The sequence below is a fragment of the Budorcas taxicolor genome, chromosome 5, assembly GCF_023091745.1.
Source record: "Budorcas taxicolor isolate Tak-1 chromosome 5, Takin1.1, whole genome shotgun sequence".
In the NCBI taxonomy this organism is placed as follows: domain Eukaryota; kingdom Metazoa; phylum Chordata; class Mammalia; order Artiodactyla; family Bovidae; genus Budorcas; species Budorcas taxicolor.
In genome coordinates, this window is record NC_068914.1 from 84,584,796 (window position 1) to 84,603,929 (window position 19,134).

The following is a 19,134-nucleotide window of genomic DNA, read 5'->3' on the forward strand; positions in this document are numbered from 1 at the left end:
CCAAGGACAGAGAAGCCTGGTGGGTTGCCATCTATGGGGTCGCACAGAGTTGGACCCGACCGAAGCGACTTAGCAGCAGCAGAAGTGACTTAGCAGCAACAGCAGCAGACAATTTGAAAGTATATTATGATAGGTATGTATCAACCTTCAGATTTCATAGCACTTGAAGAATCTTAAATACTATATTGAGTTAATTCAAACTTACTATAATTGACTTCTAAAAGAAGTAACTTAGTTTCTTACCTAAGCATATGATCTAGATAGATCTTTGGTCTCCTAAAGGATTGCCTTCCTAGAGAACAGACTGAGAGGAGCAGAGACCAATTTGCACTTTAAATTCATCACAACTTAAGGAGCCTTATCAGCGCAACCAAGGGTGTTCCTACGGAAGTTGTTATTCCTGTATTACCTCCTCCTCCTTTTCCTCTATTTTCTTTATTTCTATACAGTGACATCACCATACTTCCTATTCTTAAAATACAGCCAGTTAGACCTTTAAAAATCACATGAACTACTTCTCCAAACCCTTCCATGTATCTTCAGTTCAGTCCCTGTCCTGACCGACTCTGCAACCCCATGAATCACAGCACGCCAGGCCTCCCTATCCATCACGAACTCCCGGAGTTTACACAAACTCATGTCCAACCAAACGTCTCATCCTCTGTAATCCCCTTCTCCTCCTGCCCTCAATCTTTCCCAGCATCAGGGTCTTTTTCAATGAGTCAACTCTTTGCATGAGGTGGCCAAAGTACTGGAGCATCATTCCTTCCAAAGAACACCCAGGACTGATCTTTAGAATGGACTGGTTGGATTTCTTTGCAATCCAAGGGACTGTGAAGAGTCTTCTCCAACACCACAGTTCAAAAGCATCAGTTCTTTGGTGCTCAGCTTTCTTCACAGTCCAACTCTCACATCCATACCTGACCACTGGAAAAACCATAGCCTTGACTAGATGAACTTTTGTTAGCAAAGTAATGTCTCTGCTTTTCAATATGCTATCTAGGTTGGTCATAACTTTCCTTCCAAGGAGTAAGCATCTTTTAATTTCATGGCTGCAATCACCATCTGCAGTGATTTTGGAGCCTCCCAAAATAAAGTCTGTTTCCACTGTTTCCCCATCTATCTCCCATGAAGTGATGGGACCAGATGCCATGATCTTAGTTTTCTGAATGTTGAGCTTTCCATATATATATTTTGTCTATTTCTTATCCTCAATGAAAAAAAAAAAATTAATGACTTAAAATCATCATTATAGCAAAAGATAATTCTTTGCTCTTACCTCATTTGAAATGAAGTCACTTAGAACCTAAAGTATAGATATAATGAGGTAGAGTGCACATTAATATAAAAATTATATTACAATAAAGAGAAAATGGACATAATGAGGGCTTTCCTGGTAGTCAGCTGGTAAAGAATCCACCTACAATGCAGGAGACCATGACTCTATTCCTGGGTTAGGAAGATCCACTGAAGAAGGGATAGGCCACCCACTCCAGTATTGTTCGGCTTCCCTAGTGGCTCACTACCAAAATCCTCAGGGCTAATAATTTTTAGAAAGGCTTAATACTACGATTAATTCAAGGAGGCCCATGAAAAAAATATTGCCTGTTTTTCAGTCTCAGGTATATGATTTAGTAATAAAAATTCCAATGCAGACACATGGGGGTTGTCAGAATGTTAATAAGATGAAAATAAGGACATGCCATAAATAAAACACGTACCATAAAATTCCGCTGGTAATGAATGTTCTCTTTGTTAAAGTCAATCACATAACCATTGAAGGACCAAACAAATGTCAGATCCAGGGCAGGATCAAAGGAAGCGGCACACTGCATGGTGGCATTTTCTCCAACAGTGATATCAGCGTTAATCGGGGCCAATATAATTCGTGTGGGATCTAAATATTTTTAAATAAAGGAGTAAAGCACATTTTAAAAAATTAGGAGACACCATATTATCCAGTATATTACAAAATAGAAATCAATATAATTGAGTTCCCTGGGCAAAGGAGTAAGATGTCTACTAATCAAATTCCAGGAACAGTTTCACAAAGCAAGAGTTTGCCCAGAAGGCTTTTGAAATGGAAGCATCAAGACATGAATTGTCTTATAAGCTTAGTACAGAATCACATGTCTTATGGCACATTAGAAACTAAGCATTGTTAAACTTTAAAAAAATGTAAAATTAATCAAATGTTGTCTTACCTGTGATAACAAGAGTCCCAGTGCTATTAGCTTTCCCTTTATTATTTTCCACAAAGCATGTATAGACGCCTCCATCACTCCTTGTAATGTTATTGATTTCCAAGCTGCCATCTTCCCAAATGAGTACTCTATGAAATAAAAAAAATACATAACTTCACAAAATTAATTTAATGAAATATGTTATTATTCTATGTATTAGATTAAAAACACTAACGTCTTTGTATCATTAACATTTGATATAAATTGCTTGACAGAGACTTTTTAAAGATGAAACATTCTGCCTTTGTTTAGAACATTCTTTCCCAACATCAAATTGTTTTGGAAAGCGATCTTCATCTTTTTCATGGACTATCACAGTCATCCTACCTTCCTGCTGCCATCCTTGTCTCTCCAGTCTCCTTTCCCATATGTCAGCCAGACATGAAGATGTATGTCATATAACTAATATCACATCACTTTCTGGCTCACTGGTGTCACTCTACAGCTCAGGACCCTCCAGTGACTTTTCCACCTCATGCATAGTAAGGGCCACAGTTCTCAGATGTCCTTTCAGGCGCAATACAATTTCACAGTTCGTTTCCTGCATTCTTCGGGGTTTTCCACAGTGGCACCTTCAGTAAAGCTTTGCCTGACAACTCTAAATATTACGACATGCACACAGGCACACATGGCTCTGCTACTGTCTGGGCATTCCTCATGCTATCCCTGTTCCCAGAATTTTTCTTCCTAATACATATTTGGTCAGAAAAGTACTTCAGTTTTACTTATTTATCTATCTTTGCATTAGATGTCAGGAATTTTTCTCTGCTTTGTTTTTAGCCCTGTCTCCAACTAGGTAACATATCGATAAACGTGTACGTTCATTAGGAAAAAACAAAATGAAAAATACTATTTTCCAGAAACTCCTTAAGGAGGGAGACATGGAACATTGAAGAGGCACTGAAACAACCTGATTTCTCATATATGAACTACATGGAGTCTGACTGAAGCAGTGGCTGTCTACACACCACTGTAAAATGATTTTTAAGCCACTGTGAGATAGACTTAGACTAGTCACAAGCCTGAAAGATATGAGACCAGATCTTCCAGGAAAGTGACCTCAGAACTTCAGACTTAGAAGTTAGAACAGACTGTTATTTCCACAGTTACAGAGAAATACAAACATATTTTATTTTTAGAAACTTTCAAACAAAGATATTTTAAAACCTCCATTAGTGAAAGCTTCTGTATAAATTACTACTTAGGAAATTCTTCTATGAATGTAAACTAAATCTTTCGTACTAACAGAACTTAAATCTATTTCCTCTGCCTGTCTGCCTCTTCCTTAGAGCCAGGAGACCAAAAACTCATTTCTTATAATTTTTACATCTAATTCATATGACATTAATATCACATATATTATGATATATCATACATGATTTATATTACATATATTAATACTTTATATATTATTATATAACTTTATTATATAATGTTTGCACTTAGGGTCATTATTGGATTATCTATCCCTGGATTTTTACTTTATTTTATAAACCTTAAAATTGTTTTCCATATGGTTTATTACAGGATATTGACTATTCCGTGCTTTACAGTAGGACCTTATTGTTTATCCAGTCTGTGTATAATAGTTTGCACCTACTAATCCCAAACTCCCAACCCATCCCTCCTCCCACGTCCTCCTCCTTGGCAACAAGTCTCTTCTCTATGTCTGTGAGTCTGTTTCTGTTTTATAAACAAGTTCACTTGTGTCATATTTTAGATTTCATATACAAGAGAAATATGTCTTATTTTCAGAAAATATGATATACATAAACAGTCACAGAAGCCAGGAACCACGTGGTCTTTAATAAATTAGTCACTTGTTGCCAAAATTATCTCAGTATAATCCATGAATCATTGTTCTGAGAAATCCATGGTTGCAGAGGCCTATGACATGAGTCCTCATAGGAATTAGAGCAAGATTTTTTTCAATAAGGAGAGAGAGCTAATGATGCAGCCAATTGGGAACACCATGGCCCAGGCTGTTGTAGTAGTGAATACCTGAGAATGGAACTACCTTTTGATTACGGTCTGTATCATTCGTTGTCTGACTGCTAAAGTTTCAATGCTTTATTGCACAAATTGACTTGTCCTTTAACATTAATTCTTCAGGTATCATTCTGTTAGTCTTAATAACTCTTAGTCAAACATATTAACTATAAAAGTTCATGTGTTCTGGGAAACAGCTGCTGTCCCTGCATACCCCTTCCCACTCCATTTCTGTCATATACACAGTCATACCTGCAATTATCCTAACAAGAGAAATACGTTCATTTCATATCAACATGGCACAAGTTCAAAGTTCTAGCTTAGAGATCATTTGACATATTTTCAGAAGGTTACTTAAACCTTTCCAGGCTTTAGGTATATAAAAGTAGACGTGGTAGCACCCATCTTACATTCTTTATTGGATTATTATAAGAAGATTTATATTTTACATTTTTGCCAGAATATTTTTTAAAGCAAAAGCTACTTTTCCCTTCCTTATTTAAGCCTCTAGACAGATTTCCATTACTCGTAGATGAAACCAAGTCTCTCAGCACAAAAAACACTGCTGATCATCTGGCTTACTATGTGTCATCCCTTAACACTCTTCATTTTCCTCTAAAGACAGCCACACTGATTTTAGTTCTTACAATCTTTAAACATCCTCTGCCCTCTTCCTTAGGGCCTTTGCACATACTACACTCCCCTGAATGAAATATTTCTTGCTCCTCAACCTTCATATCCCACTTCTCTTATTTCCCAATGTGACTGGCTTCTCCCCATACTTTAGTACTCAATATAATCATAACTTCTTCTGGGAAACTTATAAAAACCATTCAGTTTGGCTTTTATGTAAATAGTCTATGCAAGCCATATGCTTTATGTTTTATCCCAAAGCCTCTAAAATACTGATAGGTAGTTAGGAAGATTAGAAGTTCCTGTTCACTTTGGAAGATGGGAAGAGGTGACTTGTACTTTGAAATCACCTTTTATTTCCCAACTGAAATGTTTAATAGACTAATCGCATAAAATTAAATCAAATATGAATGGCTATAGGTGTGCTTATTAGGGAAAAAATCAGATTCTGTTTTATTTCCCACTGTTAATTACTTTTGAAGCCTTGGGCAATTTATCACAAATTTCTGGGCCTCAATTTTAAAGTATCCTTATAAATTGTAGATGTTTAAATGTTTATAATAGATAGGGACAGTGATGGGTAAGTATTTCAATTTAACTTAGAACTGTGATATCATCTGTGGAGAAAAGTTAGAACAAAAATATCTACATTATGAATGTGAAAATAGGTTCTTTACAAAGTAAACTTTTCCAAATGCTGCACTGCATTCTGGACTAACCTGCTGCTGTTGACAAGCCGCTCTGTGCCTTTACTCCATAAAAATTTCGGTTTGGGTGCAGCTTTAGGTTTGCATTCAATTATAACCCGTCCTCCTTTAGCAGCAAGGATCTTTTTCTTCATAGGATTCATTTCAAAAGTTGGAGCCAAAGCTAAAAAGAAAGAACTAGTTATTTTCTTTTTTTGCTAAAAAGAAAATTCTTCTATACTATAGCACTTTTTATTTCCTTTTGATTAATAAGCAATAGAAAGGGTTGTTGCTGTTGGTCATTGTGTCTGATTTTTTGTGACCCCATGGACTGTAGCCCACCACGATTCCCTGTCCGTGGGGTTTCCCAGGCAAGAATACTGGAGTGGGTTGCCATTTCCTTCTTCAGGGGATCTTCACAACCCAGGGATCAAACCTGGGTCTCCTGCATTGGCAGGTGGATTCTTTACCGCTGAGCCACTTGGGAAGCCAGAAAGAATTAATCTCACCAAATATTATCCACTATGACCAACAGACATTCCATACATAATACTAGTAGTTTTTCTTTGCTTTAATAACTTCACTAAGGTATATTTTATTTATTAAATCTTGCCCATTTTAAATACGCAATTCTTGGTGATAACTGGATTATTATAAATTTTAGTTGCAGTCAAGTGCAATTTTTAAGCAACATCTAATTCAATTATCTTGACTCAATTTCACAAGGGAAGTTAAGTGAAAGGCTGGAGGAAATGGAGCATCATTATTAATACTGACACATATTTATAATTAGTATTCTTTAACCACACTTTGAACAGTCTCTAGTTTACAAGTGAGAAAACTAATATCTATTAAGATTATGTAACTTGCCAAAGGTGCAGCAGGCAGAGGGTTATCAGGTGGGAGTTACATTCGAATCTAGTTCATCTGATTCACAAGCATGCTCTTTTCAGTAAACTATAAGACTCCTCCTTCATTATACAAACACTTATTGAGCACCAACTATGTGCAGACACTATGAGATGCCTTAATAAAGAGAGACCCTTGCCTTTAAGACCAACCTACAAACAGCTATGGGAATGATGTTTTCAATTAACTGAGGAGTACATGGTACATCTCCTTACCTCAAAGTATAGAACAAAAATTATGAAAACAGGTTAGATTCTAGAATCACTTACTTAATGATATCTCACTTTCTTTAGTGTCCCCACATCTGGCTCATTTCTCAAACTCTTCATCTTCCCCCAGACTCTGGGGGAATTCCTTCTATTTCCAAATATTCCAGTCATCTGTAACTGTCCTTTCTACAGCTTTTTCTGAGTCTAAGTATATCTTTATCCAGGTCTTGGTGCTTCATCATCTAGTTTGATGATTCTCGAATTTTATCTGAGCATCAGAACCATCAGAAGATCTCGATAAAAATGCTGTTGAGATCTCAGTAGGTCTGGGGTGAAACTGAAATTCAGCACTTCTAGGAAGTGAGGAACATACTCTGAGGAACACACTTCTTATGGAAAAGATATAGGTTATTCCATTGTTCTTTTAGTTTGTGTTTTATAATTGGCAATAAATATATAAGTAAACAACCAACTTGTGTTGTATACCAAACACAGCATGTGGTACTCTGTTTAGGTTCAATAAATATTATGGGTAACATATTGTTTGTAAAATGAGAGAAAATGTAATAGAATTATATTTGAAAAGTCTAAATTCATTTATAAAATGAGAATTTTTCTTGAATCAGTTTAGTTTTAATGAAATAGTTGCTTTTGTCCAGTCATTAGAATGACTTCATGCTTATGTAATATTTGAATTTCTAGTCACAGAATCTAGACTATGTTCATATATATGTGTACATATACATATATATATACATATATATACACATGTGCATGTATGTATATTCTCTTTTCTCTTTACTGAGCTTCAGTTCAGTTCAGTTCAGTTGCTCAATTGTGTCCGACTCTTTGCAACCCCATGAATCGCAGCACACCATGCCTCCCTGTCCATCACCAACTCCCGGAGTTCACTCAAACTCATGTCCATGGAGTCAGTGATGCCATCCAGCCATCTCATCCTCTGTTGTCCACTTCTCCTCCCTGCCCCCAACCCCTCCCAGCATCAGAGTCTTTTCCAATGAGTCAACTCTTCACATGAGGTGGCCAAAATACTAAGTTCTAGAGTTTCAGCTTTAGCATCATTCCTTCCAAAGAACATCCAGGACTGACCTCTTTAGAATGGACTGGTTGGGTCTCCTTGCAGTCCAAGGGACTCTCAAGAGTCTTCTCCAACACCACAGTTCAAAAGCATCAGTTCTTTGGTGCTCAGCTTTCTTCACAGTCCAACTCTCACATCCATACATGACTACTGGAAAAATCTAGCCTTGACTAGACGGACCTTTGCTGGCAAAGTAATGGCTCTGCTTTTGAATATGCTATCTAGGTTGGTCATAACTTTCCTTCCAAGGAATAAGCATCTTTTAATTTCATGGCTGCAATCACCATCTGCATTGATTTTGGAGCCCCCCAGAATAAAGTCTGACACTGTTTCCACTGTTTCCCCATCTATTTCCCATGAAGTGATGGGACCAGATGCCATGATCTTCGTTTTCTAAATGTTGAGCTTTAAGCCAACCTTTTCACTCTCCTCTTTCACTTTCATAAAGAGGCTATTTTAGCTTCTCTTCACTTTCTGCCGTAAGGGTGGTGTCATCTGCATATCTGAGGTTATTGATATTTCTCCCAGCAATCTTGAGTCCAGCTTGTGCTTCTTCCAGCCCAGTGTTTCTCATGATGTACTCTGCATGTAAGTTAACTAAGCAGGGTGACAATATACAGCCTTAACGTACTCCTTTTCCTATTTGGAACCAGTCTGTTGTTCCATGTCCAGCTCTAACTGTTGCTTCCTGACCTGCATATAGGTTTCTCAAGAGGCAGGTCAGGTGGTCTGGTATTCCCATCTCTTTCAGAATTTTCCACAGTTTATTGTGATCCACACAGTCAAAGGCTTTGGTATCATCAATAAAGCAGAAATAGATGTTTTTCTGGAACTCTCTTGCTTTTTCCATGATCCAGTGGATGCTGGCAATTTGATCTCTGGCTCCTCTGCCTTTTTTAAAACCAGCTTGAACATCAGGAAGTTCATGGTTCATGTATTGCTGAAGCCTGGCTTGGAGAATTTTGAGCATTACTTTTCTAGAATGTGAGATGAGTGCAGTTGTGCGGTAGTTTGAGCATTCTTTGGCATTGCCTTTCTTTGGGACTGGAATGAAAACTGACCTTTTCCAGTCCTGTGGCCACTGCTGAGTTTTCCAAATTTGCTGGCATATTGAGTGCAGCACTTTCACAGCATTATCTTTCAGGGTTTGAAACAGCTCAACTGGAATTCCATCACCTCCACTAGCTTTGTTCATAGTGTTGCTTTCTAAGGCCCTCTTGACTTCACATTCCAGGATGTCTGGCTCTGCATTTCAGACTCTTTTGTTGACCATGATGGCTACTCCATTTCCTCTAAGGGATTCCTGCCCGCAGTAGTAGATATAATGGTCATCTGAGTTAAATTCACCCTTTCCAGTCCATTTTAGTTCACTGAGTCCTAGAATGTCAGCGTTCACTCTTGCCATCTCCTGTTTGACCACTTCCAATTTGCCTTGATTCACGGACCTAACGTTTCAGGTTCCTATGCAATATTGCTCTTTACAGCATCGGACCTTGCTTCTGTCACCAGTCACATCCACAACTGGCTGTTGTTTTTGCTTTAGCTCCATCCCTTCATACTTTCTGGAGTTATTTCTCCACTGATCTCCAGTAGCATACTGCGCACTTACTGACCTGGGGAGTTCCTCTTCAGTGTCCTATCATTTTGCCTTTTCATACTGTTTTGGGGGTTCTCAAGGCAAGAATACTGAAGTGGTTTGCCATTCCCTTCTCCAGTGGACCACATTCTGTCAGCCCTCTCCACCATGACCCGCCCATCTTGGGTGGCCCCACAGGGCATGGCTTAGTTTCATTGAGTTAGACAAGGTTAATATAGACTAATACATGGTACAGCAAAAGTACACAATAATCATTTCATAGATAAATAAAACTTAGCTAAATAACTCAGGAAAGAAGAATGAGAAACAGCAGTTCTATAGGCAAAAAACAAAAAAATAGATTGAAACAAATATAAAGATGCTCAGGAATTGATCTCAATCTCAAAATGCTCAGTTTGCTTAATTAGTACATTAATAGACATTAAATGATTGGAAGATTTTTGGCTTGAAGACAAAGAGATCTTTCAATTTGAACTGTTGTATTTTCTTATCATTTTGTAATGTATAACAATTACGGTCACCCAAAGCTGGTGCTCTGGGAAAACCCAGAGGGATAGGATAGAGAGTGAGGTGGGAGGGGGCCTCAGGATGGGGGTTACACATGTATGCCAATTTATGTTTATGTGTTACAAAAACCATCACAATATTGTAAAGCAATTATCCTCCAATTAAAAAAATGATAAACTAATTTTTTAAAAAAGAAGAAATTACAACAGAAAACAAAAGAGTTTACATTTGGGATATAATTGGAACTTACCAAATATCTTTCCTAAAAGTCAAAATGATTTCTTTGTACTTTTCACCAAAGTGATACAGTATGAAGCCTAAGCCTAAATATCTGCTTGATACCCAAAAAAGCTAGATTGAATATATAAGCAAGGAATTTTGACTTTAAGGGGAAGAAATGGAATATGATCCTTAAAATTTAAGAAGAATCAGAGAAAGTTAAAATTAAGAAGGCTTCAACTCTTTTAAAAGATAGTTTTCTTTAATACTTTCTTATTATTATTTCACTGCCTTTCACATTCTTTTAGTGTCACTCAATTTGTAGTGGTACAACTGTCTTAAAGAACTACCCTTTGGTAGCAAAAATCAAATAGACTGCACTGAGTTATTGTTTTATCTTTTCAGTAATCATATCCAGAAGAGGAAGCCTGTCCATCTGGATTAATTACTTAAAATATAACTAAACTCAATGATAGCCACTTCAAGTAGTATGAAAAAGGCATGATATAGTAAGGTGTTATTTAAGGTAGTTGTAATGAAAATAAGAATGTAAAAAAATCTCAGAAAGATTTATAGGGTAAAAGGATTTATAGGGGAAAAGGATGTAATGGATTGTTTCATTCTGTAGAACAGTAAACACTTCAAGAGGAAAAGTTCTGGATGAATGAGAAACAGTGACTGTAATTTCAGACATGCTAAGTTTTGCATATCTATGAATTTACCCAGATGACCATTTTTGCTAAGAAGTTTTTCATACTGAGATAGCAGCTGAGGATAAAAATCTGACCGAGAGATATACATTAAGGGTCATTGATAGTTAATGGAGAAGAAGATATAATCCAGGATAATTTTAATTTCAAAATAATAATAATTCAGGAATAATATTATAGAATATGTGAGAGAATGAGGAAGAAAATGGAATGCAGCCAGAGCAATGGAACTCTGGAAGAGAGCAAGATTTTCAACTGAGCAAAGGGAAAGATGAAAAGGAGAAAATGATGTGATCAAGAAGAAATAATATAGGAAGTATCAGCACTGGGTCACTAAACACAATGGAGAGGAGAATTCAAGAGGAAAATATGACCAGAAAGAGAGGCATCTTGAGAGATACGCATACACATATTTACACACTCACACACACACATAAACACACAAAGAGAAGGGGTATGTGTTGAATACAGACTACATCATCCTCCGGATAAAGAGTATCTAAAGGACAAGTGTAATAAAGATTCAGATAGTTTTGAATGAAGGATAGGAAGTCGAAACATTTTATCTCCATGATTTTCAATTTTCATGAAGAAGAAACTCAGTGTGGGGTAAGGGACTGAAGTTTTGAACAGCAATTGTAGGATATGAAACCCAGGGGCTGATAAAGCTGCTGCTAAGGCACTTCAGTCATGTCTGACTCTGTGCGACTCCATAGACAGTAGTCCACCAGGCTCCCCCGTCCCTGGGATTCTCCACTGGAGTGGGTTGCCATTTCCTTCTCCAATGCATGAAAGTGAAAAGTGAAAGTGAAGTCACTTAGTCGTGTCTGACTCTTCGTGACCCCATGGACTGCAGCCTACCAGGCTCCTCCCCCCATGGGATTTCCCAGGCAAGGGTACTGGAGTGGGGTGCCATTGCCTTCTCCGACTGATAAAGTTGCTAAGTGCCAAAGACTCTCTGAGGCTGCCTCACAGGCATTGAGAGAGCAGCTGTATTATGTGATGTTCTGGCAGTGTTTAGTTGCCCAGACATAGGAGAAAGCAAGACTTGTAAAAACTCACATGTGTAAAGTTTGTTTTACCATTAAAAACATTTTAAAAACCTTTATACTCTATACTGCTTCCAATTTATTTACTATTCTTCAATGAAAGGAAAACAATACCATTCTAATACAAACCACATTTTAGAAATGCTTAATTTCTAATTCAAGAAACTATTAATGCAAGAAAGTAATATGAAATTAAATATAATCTAGATAACCCAAGATACTTTTTAATGTGTTGCTTTCTTGTTGATTGTTGACAGAAACAAAAAGTGATACTGACCCAAGATCTTCAACTCGGCATTTGCATAAATTGCTCCATGTGTGTTTTCAGCTATGCACTGGTACATGCCAGCATTTTCAAAGGTCACGTCATACAGCCTCAATTCCCCTCTATGATACTGAAAAGAACACAAAGTAAAACACGTCTCCTTGAAAAACTTTAACAGAAATGCTTTCATTTGGGTTTGGGCTTGGTTGTCTTTCATTGTAAGTACATTATTTTTCCCCCACTGTTAATTAAGTCAAGTGGAGTGGGGTTTTCATGGTATGGGGAAGTAAAACCCACTTACCATGCCCAGTGGCTCTTGTTCTATTCATCCTACAGAGCAGAGAGTCCACCTTTTTTCCCTCTCGGCCCAGCTGAGAGATTACAGTGGGAAGGTAGAGAAGGACCCCACTGCTGCTACTTGTCCCCAGGGCTAAAGGTAGGACCTTCACTCTTACCTCTGTTTCTGTGGGGTCAGGGAAACAGTGGTAAGAAAAAGAGGACAATATCAGGTGGTGGAGATGGATGCAAAGGAAGAAGGGGGAAGTGGAACAAAGGAGACAATAAGGAGAGAGAAAGAGAAGGTAGACATAAGATTGCAGAAACTGTTTCAGCTGAAAAAAGATACTTCATGTTCACTTTTTTGTTGTTTTTTTTTTTTTTTAAAGGAAACTTTTATATTTCAGGGCCTACATGCCACTCCTGCTAATTTTTCCTGGGATTATAGGAGATGTTACCTGAACATAGGCTCGAGAACTGCAAAGCACTTGAACACACATACCGAATATCCATTCTTCAGCCATCGGATGGTAGGAATGGGCTTCCCCGTGGCCACACAAGGCCAGTAGAGATCACTGCCTATATCCACCTCTGTGTCATTGATGTGTTCCACCCACTCAGGAAACGCTAAAAAGTAAAGAACATTGTAAATGCAAATGCAAGTCTCAGCATTCATCATCAACTCAAGATGACAAATATTATACTTAGTTGACGTTCTTCTGGAGAATATATCAGATACTCTCTGAGTCTTAGAATCAATGATAGAATCATTAAAGTTGTATATAGGTCTGTAGGTAAACTTTACATTATTAGAGACAAGGTAATTCTAATTCAATTTATAATTGTTTTTCTATTTGTGAACCATGTTTTGTTGGAAAGCTGATTCATACATAACACTAAAATAATTGAACTTTTTCTTATAAATCTTCCAAACTGATATTTGAGGTTTGAAAGAATTATGTTTCAATTTATTGTGTAAGAGGGATAGAATCCAGTACCCAAGTGGAGGTGTTGTCCTCAGAGAATAGCTGACTCTAGAGTAAAAAGAGACGGGTGGAGATGCAAGTGTTAGTAGAAACAGAACAGAAGTTTGTCAGAGTTCTAATTTAATTACTACCATTTTCTCTGTAAAATAGGAAGCCACGTTATTAGCCTAGAGGAAGGTTGAAGAAGGAATTACTGTGGGTTTAATGGAAACCATGAAGGCATGATATGGTCATCTAATAAAATGAGAGAGTAAGTAAATCTGAAGAAAAATAGTCTAGTTGCCAGGCAACATTAAGGGCCTATTTAAAGTTAGTGATGCTGTGATGTTTAACTAGACATAGGCTAATCAACTTGGCAGTGCTCATTTCAAGTCATAGTCAAGTTCCTTGGTTCTGACACTAAGGCAGAGAGCCAGAGTTTTCCAGTATTACTCTTTTCCGAAGTAGCAAGACAAAGTGGAGAGAGATGAGTGAGCTAAGCTGGTGTGCAGAGAAATGATAATGATTGAACCCAGGTTTAGGAAAGAGATGGCCAAGTTAGGGAAAGTGAGAGGAAGTTAAAACAGAGTAAGACCAACCGATTATAGTTGCTGGTAGATTAAAAGGACTGTAGGAATCTAGGTATTGAAGCTTGAAAGGTGGTGATCAGAGTTTAAACACTTAAACTTGAGATTGTAAAGGGATTGCGCTTTTGGTAACAATAAGGTCTGAACCCTCAGCCTTGGGAGTAGATTGCTGAGGAAGATTGTAGAACAAGAGCATTGGAAGAGAGGAGTTCAAAGGAGGTGGGACACAAGACCATTAGAAAAATTATTATAGTCCACGTGATTTTTATGTCACGAAGAATGAAGTCATGAGAAGACTTGTAGTGGTGATAGCTGTTAATAATGAAAATATTAGAACAATGGGTTGGGGAGGTAACCTGACATAAGATTATAAACTAGATGATTAAAGGAAAAGAAAGATAGTCTCGCAATGGCAATAAAGAACAAGGAGGACAAGTGTACAAGTCACACCTGGGGATGAGGGTTGTGAAAGAAAATTCAGCCACTGCTTGAGTGGTCTGCAGTAGAAACAGTGTCAGTTGCAGCAAAGACTAAAGGGAATGTGAATAAAAAATAAATAAATGAAAACAGGTAAAATATAAGTAAAGGGAATGTACAAAGAAGTTACGGATATAGGGGATTCTGATAATGATGGGCTATGTGTTCTAGAAGCATGTTATAAGAACTTCAGAAGTTAGGAATGAGGAGAATATAGAGTCTGAGTAGGAAAGATGCAGAGCTATGTGGGTATGAAAGTGTAGCCCATAAGACGGCCCTGGGGTCCAAGGGCTTCTTAAGGCAAATGAAATGCACAAGGTGAAAGTTAAAATGATCCTAATTCTAGTGGATGTTATGAGATGGTGCTGATGAGGCTGCATGTGCTGGGTCATTGGAGATGCTTACTTCATCCTATATAGACAGAGGCCTGGAGTCTTGGGATAGGAGGTAAGGGTTGGTCTTGACACTGCCACAGTACCCTTTAGTCTACTGGCATTCCAGTTCAGCTCTGGCATCATGTCTAGTTTCTCCTATAGTCCATACTTTGATGAGACTAAGGTACCCCTTTATTAAATGCTTTATCAATATCATATGTAATTCCCCATATTGTACTCACAATTTTCTTTATAATTATATACATTAGGGGTAGATATTTATTTGACTGTGTATGACTGTATAAATTTGGAGGTTTTTCATATGGTATGACTAGAGTATGAACTCCTCAAGGACAAAATATTTCCTATATTTAACTCTTCTAGCTCCTACTGTGTCTGCCTCTGATGACGTACTCTGTGTACATTCATCCTTTCAGTGAATGACCTTATTGAAGCCTTAGATGTTTATTCAGGTGTGACCTGCAAATTTCATATTGGAGAACATTGTAGGAAGGATTTCAGTATGTAAAGTTTTAAGCTTTGGCTGAGAAACTATATTCTCTCCTCCCAAATAAAGCTTATTTCAATTAAATACATGTATCAAAAACTTGTATCAAAGCAAAACTTTCCTTAAACCAGTAATTCTCTAAGATTGGCTCCTGGACAAGTAGCATTATCTCCTAAGAACTTTTTATAAATACAAATTCTCACACCCCAAATAGACCTTCTAACTCAGAAACTCTTGAGTATAAGAACCAGCAATTTATGTCTTTAAATAAGCCCTCCAGATGATTTTAAAACATGGTAAAGTTTGTGAACCACTGGCTTAAACTATGTCATAATGCATAGGTTATTCTACAAATAAAAAAGAGCCTGAAGAAAGTCAACAAGCCATATGAATTGTATTTTCTGAAAAGTATCAAGAACACTACTATTGATCCATTCATGTTCCTGTAATACCAGTGGCATAAATTCCTAACTTCTCTACTCATGTTTGTGACTTAGTTAGACATAAAGATCAATATTTTATCATTTTTTGCAATGTAATACACATTACTATTTTTAAGCTTAATCATTTTATGCTAGTTTTTCAAGTGAGAAAATGGTTTTAAGTAAGATATTGATTAAAGGTGTGGAAAATTAAAACAATATATCTACCTTGAACATAAATTCTTGCCTGGTGTTTATCCTTTCCTCTGTTGTTCTCAGCCTCACATTCGTATATGCCTTCATCTTCCAGCTGAATATTGAAGATCTTGAGGACAGCTCCAGAGGTGCTGATCTCAGCTGTGCTTGGCATCGGTTCTAGGACTTTTCGCCATCGGATATCAGGAACAGGACTTAAATAGAAGATAATAAGAGCTAATGGTCCACAGCACTTAAAAGGCAATTTACTCTATGTTTATAGCTAAATATTTTAAACATGTATTTCCTAACAATACAAGATTTAAACTCTATATACATTAATGAAAACTGTGAGCATACTCACTTGCCAAGTGCAAAACACTCTAAAGTCACGTTTTGGCCCATCAATGCATATACATCCTTGAACTGAACTACAATATCAGCAGGATATGGTTTTGTTGTTCCTAATTTAAGAAAAACCAAAATTAGCAAGCAGAGCAGAAAGGCTAAATACACTGCTTAGAATCATAACATAAGTGTGTACTTTATACTCTAGAACACTTGAAAGACAAATAGATACACAAAGACCTGAAATATAAACCAAATCAATAGTAAATGTTCTTAAAAAAATGGTGGCCAAGGAGGATTGTTGGAAATAAATAAGGGCTGAGGGAATCTCAGGCAAAGAGGACATTTGAACCAGACCAGTTCAAGTTGAGGAAATAGCATATTTTGACACAACTTCAGGAGTGTGTAGGCAATTATAAAAAGTCTAGGAATCAAAATGATATTGAAGTGTATATAGTTGAAGATGAACTTGAATCTACAATATAGAAGGTTTAAAACTGATATTAAAGATTTTGAGACCAATTTCCTCAATGGTTAGCTATTAATAGGGTTTGTTAAGAGACAAAATATAAATTTTACCTTCAGTTTAAGTAGAAGATTTGTTGGCAGTTTTAAGGGAAGGAATAGGGAGAAGAAAAATATAGCAGAGAGTCAGAGGTCTAAGTGAGGGCCTGAACAACAGCAGAGTCACAGTGGGGACAGAAAGGAAAACACAGATCCAAGTTGTGTTTTAGAACCAGAATCAAAAGAACTGCTCCTTGGATCAATGTTTTCTCAAGATACAGATCAAAAATCCAATTCATTAAAATCACTTGGGATGCTCACTGAACCTATAGATTACTGGGTCACATCCTGGGTCAGATGAATCATTATCTTTGGGTTCACATTTTCCTCAAACTCCCCAAGTGCTTATGTCCTAAATGAGAACTGCTGTGTTCACTGTCCTCAGGTTATCAGTGGAAAGGAGTTGACGATTAAAAGTCTCTCCTGAGTTACTGGTGAGAAATATGATAGTATTATTCAATGAGATGAAGAACACCAGAAGAGGAGGTTTAGAGAGGAGATGAAAGCTGTGTTTGGAATATTTCAAATCTAACACTCTTGAGAAGCTTCTGTGTGTCAAGCCCAGAATGCAGGTAGGATTAGGGAAAAGTTTTGGAGAAGTGAATCTGGGGTCAGCACATAGGGCTTCTAGTGAAATAAAGGTGGAAATGAATGAGACTATCTAGAAAAAGATTGGAAAGAAATATTAGAATGAGGAAGATCTGATGAAGGATACTGCATAGAGTTTGTCACCGAGGCAGCTGGGAAATAAGCAGAGGCAGAAATAGTCATAAAAAATAGGAAAAGAAAGGAGATTTCAAGAGAGGCAAGAGAGATCAACAAGGGTCAAATTTCATGCAGAATCAGACCTGAAAATGTCCTTTGGGTTTAGCAAGTAAGAAGTGGTTTTGATTACTCAAGACTGTTTGCATTGAATACAAAAGAATATGCAGAGGGAAACAAATAGAGGATCGTTTGAAGATTCAGAAAAGAAAGAGTGACGCAATGACATCCTTAAATGAAGCAAATGGAATGTAAATCAGAGCAGCTGGAGCAATTAGCTTGAGCAGCAGGAAAAACACTTTTTCCACTGAGAAAGAAGGTAAGAAGCACTGAATTTTGAGGGAAGAAAATGCAGGAAGTTTTCACATGATGGTTCCTTTTCACTCCGTGAGGTAGTCGTGAGAGTATTTCCTAAGATTTGAGAGGGGAAAAAAAAGCCAGATAATAAGAAGATGTTTATTGAATACTAATCATATGACTGCTATCTTGAGAATAATAATAAAATAGAATGTCTGTGATATGATAGACTTGCCACCATTATTATACAAAACTTACAGGTAAGACCGAAACTTAAGTCCGTCAACAACAGAACCAGCATTTCCTCAGAAGCTTGAATTGAGTGATATGAGTGTTGCACCAGGACTGAGATAAAAATAACCTGAAGTAAGAAAGCACTGTATTCTGATTTTCACAGGAAGAGGTCCATTAAAAAATGAAATGCAGTTCATTCAACTGAAGCCTGAAGAAAGGCCAGTTCAGAGTGTGTTAACTCTTAACTGTCATTCAATACGGTACCACAGTAGTCATACCCTACACTACTTACAAAAGAAAGGCAATTTATATACATATTTGCTTCATGTAAATAATTCCTTAAAAATAAAAAATGATCTGACTGCCTTTCCTTTCACCCTAATTCTGTAATCACTGCAGCTTGTTTTGATATAATCATTCATTCACTTTCATGAATTGACTAAGAAGTAGGACTGACCAAAAAACAAAAAAAAGATGGTGGTGATTCCCATTTATAACCAATATATTGGCATTTTGCTAGTAAACCAATTGGGTTTCTATACACTCACTGAACTGGAGGCAACCAATCCAAACTCAACCACCTTAGGACACTTTATGATGTAATTCTTCTCTAGGTGAAAATCTAAGGAAAAATCAAGACTTTCAAAGTATATGTCCTCTATTTGTCCTGGTGAAGCAGTCAGCTGGTTTGCCCACTGGATATTTCTTTTCATTATTATAAGTATGTCATGAGCAGAGAACCTTACAGAAACAGAGGAACAAACATACTTACGTTCAGGTAGTGGAATGAGCGGGATAAATTTGCTGAACACACTCTTTGTAATCGAGGGACTGGATACAAAGCAAGAATAGTTGCCTTTGTCAGATGCCTCAACATTAGCAATGTAGAGATTGCCATTTGTCTGAGACACAAATCTTCGTTTATCCATTGTGATAAATACAGGAAATTCATTTAGAAGCCAGCGGTAGCTAAGATCATCTAGAAGAAAATATTGTTGACTAAGTACTAA

The 19,134-nt window shown here is 37.1% G+C and overlaps 1 protein-coding gene across 1 annotated transcript in view; it reads right to left on the minus strand.

Moving 5' to 3' along the window:
* The window catches only part of CNTN1 (contactin 1), a 174,812-nt gene that overhangs the window by 121,784 nt on the left and 33,894 nt on the right, over nt 1–19,134 (minus strand). Inside the window, exons 6-13 of the mRNA XM_052640564.1 lie at nt 18,897–19,103; nt 16,284–16,383; nt 15,953–16,134; nt 12,894–13,018; nt 12,128–12,245; nt 5,585–5,735; nt 2,205–2,332; nt 1,722–1,897 (exon numbers count right to left, since the gene is read on the minus strand). Of these exons, the coding sequence (XP_052496524.1) occupies nt 1,722–1,897; nt 2,205–2,332; nt 5,585–5,735; nt 12,128–12,245; nt 12,894–13,018; nt 15,953–16,134; nt 16,284–16,383; nt 18,897–19,103 (1,187 nt within the window). The remainder of the gene's footprint in view (nt 1–1,721; nt 1,898–2,204; nt 2,333–5,584; nt 5,736–12,127; nt 12,246–12,893; nt 13,019–15,952; nt 16,135–16,283; nt 16,384–18,896; nt 19,104–19,134) is intronic.